The sequence below is a fragment of the Hyla sarda genome, chromosome 11 (assembly GCF_029499605.1).
Source record: "Hyla sarda isolate aHylSar1 chromosome 11, aHylSar1.hap1, whole genome shotgun sequence".
Lineage (NCBI taxonomy): Eukaryota > Metazoa > Chordata > Amphibia > Anura > Hylidae > Hyla > Hyla sarda.
In genome coordinates, this window is record NC_079199.1 from 94,574,104 (window position 1) to 94,580,103 (window position 6,000).

The 6,000-nt window shown below is 45.2% G+C and overlaps 1 protein-coding gene across 4 annotated transcripts in view; it reads left to right on the forward strand.

Moving 5' to 3' along the window:
- Positions 1-4,946, forward strand: part of FUT8 (fucosyltransferase 8) — a 201,212-nt gene extending 196,266 nt beyond the window's left edge. For all 4 annotated transcript variants that reach the window (XM_056545654.1, XM_056545653.1, XM_056545656.1 and 1 more), the window contains one exon: positions 3,945-4,946. In XM_056545654.1, the coding sequence (XP_056401629.1) occupies positions 3,945-4,262 (318 nt within the window). In that variant the 3' untranslated portion in view covers positions 4,263-4,946. The remainder of the gene's footprint in view (positions 1-3,944) is intronic.
- The last annotated feature ends 1,054 nt before the right edge of the window (positions 4,947-6,000 follow it).

A 6,000-nucleotide genomic window follows, 5' to 3' on the forward strand; every position in this document is an offset into this window, starting at 1 on the left:
TGTGCTCTGCTACGTTAACGTAGCAGAGGCGAGTACTAGAGATGAGCGAAGTTACAGTGATTCGATTCATCACAAACTTTTCGGCTCAGCAGTTGCTGACTTTATCCGGCATGAATTAGTTCAGCTTTCAGGTGCTCCGGTGCACTGGAAAAGGTGGATACAGTACTAGGAGAGAGTCTCCAGCCCATCGGAGCACCTGAAAGCTGAACTAATTTATGCAGGATAAAGCCAGCAACTGCCAAGCCGAGAAGTTCGTGACTAATTGAATTACTGTAACTTTGCTCATCTCTAGCGAGTACGTCCTTGTATGTTAATGTATCAGACGCGAGTGCGCCCTGAGCTGCGCTAGTCAGTTCATAAGGGGTATACAGCCATCTATATAGATGGCTGTATACTGTGATCAGAAGGCCACTTACCCACCTCCGTTCCTGCTCTGTCACTAGACATGGAGCAACGCAGGAAGATGAGAGAGCTGGAAGGGGAGGTGGAAAGTTAGGCTCTCCAGAGTAAGAACCCCCAAAAATGTACTAACCCATTCTCGTTTCAGATACGTGAATGCGGAGGACTACGACGATGACCTGCATTTTGTTTTGTTTTAATAAAATGGTTAACGTAATTTTTTACAGGCTTAGTAGTGGAAGACATCTTATAGGCTGAGTCCATTACTAAGCTGGGGCTTAGTGTTACCCCCAAAACCAGCTAGCGCTAACCCCCAATTGTTACCCTGGTACCCCTGATACCAACAGGCTCAGAGTGCCAAATATGGCGCTCTGTGGCCTAGGCGGTAACAGGCTGGCGTTATTTAGGCTGGGGAGGGCCATTTACAGTGGTTCTCGCCTACCCTGGTAATATCAGGCTGTTGCTGTTTCGTTGGTATCTGACTGAATGTCAGATACTGCGCTAACGCTACGATAAAACTGCGCTAACACTACACTACGCTAACTACTCTATACCTGTGTAAAACTACAACTCCCATCCTGCCTTGACAGCCTATGCTGTCTGGCCATGCTGGGAGTTGTGGTCCCTTTTTTGTAAAACATGCAAAACTACAACTGCCAGCATGACTGGGCATGCTGAGAGTTGTAGACTCTTAACTTTAAAACCTATAACCTAAAACCTATAAAACCTAACACTATAACACTATAAAACCTAAGCTACATTGCCGTCTAGCTACGCTACACTAATGTTAAACTACGCTGACCCTACGCTGGTTTCCCCCTCTCCCTGCCTTCTACACTATGCTACCTACTCTAACTATGTACGAACTACTCTGAACAACTGCGAGTGCGCTAATTTACACTAGCCCCCCCTACACTAACTGCATAGCGGAGGAAAGCTGCCCATGCACCCCTAGTTTTCTACGGATTGTAGAAAACTGCTTGCGCGGTATGGACAACTGTGCATGCACAGGGCTACTCTCCTAACGCTCCCTACATTAGTCCTACGCTGTCAGCGTAGTGCTGCGCATGCGCTCTAAGTTTTTTACAGGTCAAGGTAAACTTTACATCGCCGTACATCTCTATTGGAAGCTTAAAGGGGTATGCCGCCCCTAGACATCTTATCCCCTATCCAAAGGATAGGGGATAAGATGTCAGATCGCCGGGGTCCCGGCGCTGGGGAGCCCCGCAATATAGCAAGCAGCACCCACCTGTAACTGCTTCCGGCCGTCACGCCCCCTCCCATAGACTTGCATTGAGGGGGCGGGGGCGAGACGTCACGATCTTCAGTCCCTGTGATCGGGAGGAATTAGCCTGAGAGCCTCCAGCGCTTCCGGAAGAAGTTACAGGTGGGTGCTGCTTGCTATATTGTGGGGGACCCCCGCGGCGGGACCCCGGCGATCTGACATCTTATCCCCTATCCTTTGGCTAGGGGATAAGATGTCTAGGGGTGGAGTACCCCTTTAAAGAGTTAGTCTCCCTTTGCTCGGGTTCCAAGATACATTTAAAGGGGTACTCCACTGCCCCAGCGTTCGGAACATTTTGTTCCGAACGCTGGCTGCAGGGGTAGTGATGTCATGGCCACACCCCCTCGTGACATCACACCATGCCCCCTCAATGCAAGTCTTTGGGAGGGGGCGTGGATGCCCCCTCCCATAGACTTGCATTGAGGGGGCGTGGCGTACCGTCACGACCCCTGCAGCCAGCGCCCGGAACAAAATTTTCTTATCGCTGGGGCAGTGGAGTACCCCTTTAAACTTTCCTGGCTATCTGGTAGCAGAGAATTGCTCCGAGACTCAGGTGATCAGATGGATTGCCCGGGAAGTTTAAATTAATTTAACTCCAGGGAGAACAAATGGGTCCGGTATTAAATTTCAGCATGCCGATCCTTTTCTTTACCCTTAACTCCTCTGTCAGAGTAAATCGGTAGGCTCCCGGTCAACATAAAATAGTCATCTGGTCCCACTGAAATCTGAGGTTTTGTCTAACATCAATCTAATGTATATGCCTGGCTTTTCACTTATATGTATGTTGTCTAGAATCCGTAGCGATGTATCTGATGAAATAGAAGAGTCAGATTGGGTTTCCCTTCAGATCACTATCGAAAAGGTTTTCCTTAATTTCCCTTCTGTTGAGATCTGGTAGTCCCACCATAGGATTAATGTATTATGGCTTCTTAGTGTGGGCATCATGCACTCCGTCACACACCACATGCATGGACATGTGCCTCGGTACACAATGGCCCTTATTTACTAAGAGTGTTGTGTTGGTTTCTTTGTGGGTTTTAATTCCCTACAATTTATTTTCCACGGTATTTACTAAGGTTTCCCTACATTTTCCACTTTCCCTACATTTTGCTTTTTTTACACATGTTCTGATCTGTAGGATTTTCCTCAAATCCACCACATTTTCTGTGGAAACCTAAGTAAATATGTTGGGATTTTGTGAAAATGTCGGGAACATGCCCCTTTTCCCGACAGCCGCGCCCATTTTTCGGGTTTTCTTATCAAAATGGAGAGTTAGTCGGGGTTTTTTCAATTCTGGCACAGACAGAATTTCTGGCGCACAACCTGACAAAATGTGTCGGGTTTGCAATAGTAAATAAGGGCCAAAGAGTGTAATGGAACATTTTAATTTATATTCCATTACATTTCTATTTGATACAAATTTGTACATTTGGAACAGGAAAGAACTTAGCGTAGCTTCCTAGGAGGTACAGTAATGGTCCGATATTATACCTCTACCTCATGTTTGTACAAAACAGAGCCATAACATAGCAATGTGCATGAGCTAATAGTCTGCATAATCTGTACCAAGTATCTTATTGGTTGTCATAAAATACTGTCTGTAGCTTGTCGGTGGACAGGGGAGCTGACTGCTGGAAATGTTATATTTCTCAAATAGACAGTTCATAATTTATATTTCTTCTCAAAATAAAGTAAGACATTTTAGTATTAAAATTATAAAGGGGTTGTCCAGTCATTACCACTTATCCAAGGGACAGGAGATAAGTGTATGATCTTGGGGAATTTGCTACCCCTCCAATCTTGAAAACAGGGTCCTATGGAGACAATGAATGGAAAGTACACACATGCATCCTCCACCCCATTCCAACAGAAAACTCTGGACCCTGTTTGTCATTGGGGAGTCCCAGCAGATGTACCTCTTTTGTCCATACTCTTATCCCATATTCTCCAGATAGGGGATGTGTCCATGGCCAGACAACCCCTTAAAAGGGTATCTGTAATGTTGTACCGGCAGCAGGATACAGGTTCAAACTCGTGGCAACTCCACAGCCCCTGCTGAGACGAGCGACCTATGGAATTGCAGAAGTCTCAGACTTACATGGGACCTCCGCCAATTACGTATCCTACTCACTTGAGCAGCGGACTATAGAGTTGTCAGGAATTTTTATGCTGAAAGTTTTAGAAAACAAGAGAAACAAATAAAAAATTTACTTGATGTTTTTTTCTGATTGCTTATGACTTTTTTCCCTTCTCTTTACAGGTCTGCCGAGTTGCTTATGAGATCATGCAGACCCTCCATCCTGATGCTTCAGCCAACTTTCACTCCCTGGATGATATTTATTACTTTGGAGGACAGAACGCTCACAACCAAATTGCAATATATCCCCACCAACCAAGAAATGCAGATGAAATCCCTATGGAACCTGGGGACATTATCGGCGTGGCCGGGAATCACTGGGATGGCTACTCAAAGGGCATTAATCGTAAATTGGGCCGGACCGGTCTATACCCTTCATACAAAGTTAAGGAAAAAATAGAAACTGTTAAATATCCAACATATCCAGATGCTGACAAATGAGACAAGACGACGGCCTGATACTGGAAGCTACTATGTGCCCATTGAAACACCGGAGAGACTGAACTGCAATCCTAAGTTATAGCAAGACATAAAGCTGTTCTACATTTAACTCGACGAAAGGGATTTTAATGGAAGTTTTAATTCCTTGAACGTCCACGCAGAACATTTTTCAGTGCAAAACTCTCTCATAAATGTTTCAACCCGTCTACCGATCTGGCTGGTCCGTAGAGCGCGGTGCTCTCCTTCTGCCATTAAGTGACAGTCTCTCAGACGATAACACTGCCATATTGTGCAATTAGAGTGACATGAAGACGTTTTATACTTTACAGTTTTAATCGATGATGCCTGTTACCAATGGTTAACCCATTATCCGGCACAGCCTGAAGCACTGTGCCCATTTCCATGCTTATGTAGCATTGAGACAATGGCTATTACTCCAGTCCAAGAGCCCAAAGGGGAAGCTACATTGTTCCACATTAAGACATTCGATTTAGTCAGACCTTTCCAGAAAGGGTCACATTGTTGTTCAGTACATGAATGGCCCATCACACAGACAAAACCATTCACTGTTTGTTACTGTAGGAAGATTTTTTTTTTTGTATAAATTCTCCATGAGATGATTCTTAAACACGTGTTTCTTGGCATTGTCTTTGATAACAAACAATTAAATAATATAAAAATGGCCTATTTATAACTGTTTGCACATTGTTGAGAAAAAGCCATGCGTCTGTGGTCAGAACTGCTGTAGGACGGCACAGAGGAGCTCACTTAGTCTAGAATCTCCTCTATATTTACCAACATCTGAACCATGTGTCCATGGCTGGGGAGATTGGGTCAGTCTTAGTAAGAAATGCCCCTGCCATGTCTTGTATATAGTAAAAGGAAGATTTGGTTCACAAAAACTACACATTTTTATTTCGTACACAAAAATATTACTGGAAGACTGAAAGGGCTTTTCTAGGTTATAAAGAGGTTGCCCAACTATGAAAAAAGAGGTTCCCAATTTTGGATCCTCATTTGCTAGTTAAAAAGCAGGTTCCCTCTAAAAGGGTACTCCGCCCCTAGACATCTTATCCCCTATATAAAGGATAAGGTGTCTGATCATGGGCTCCGGCCACTGGGACCCCCCTGCAATCTCTGGGCCAGCACTCAGGCGTTCTGGACATTATGTTCAGTACGCTGGCTTCGGGCTGCCATGGTCATGACGTCATGATATGCCCCTTCCATTCATGTCTATGGGAGCCATCACGCCCCCTCCCATAGACATGAATGGAGGAGGCAAGGTGTGATGTCACTACCAAGGCTGCCTGAAGCCAGCGAACACCGGGGTGCCGGCTTGGAATGACCGGACTCTCTGCAATCAGACATTCTTATCCCCTATCCTTTAAGGGATAAGATGTCTAGTGGGGGAGTACCCCTTAAAAGTAGGCCTTATGTAATGCTTTATCTTCCACCAGTGGTGTGGCTGTGGGAAAGCTGAACACCGATTGCTGCTAGCCACTGGCAGACTACATATATCCAAAGCTCTAAAAATCCCCCCCCCTTTGTTCCTGAGAACTGACCAGAAAACTGTGTACAATCATAAATTGGGCAATGCCTTAACACTGTTGTCAGTGGGCTCTGTTGTGACTAGATTGTATTGGTGTTAGAGTGCCTTCGGTGGATAGGTAGAGGAGACCATTCCTGTAGTATATACATACGGTACTGTCTGTCATTTCCTGAGCACCTGTCTTCTTGC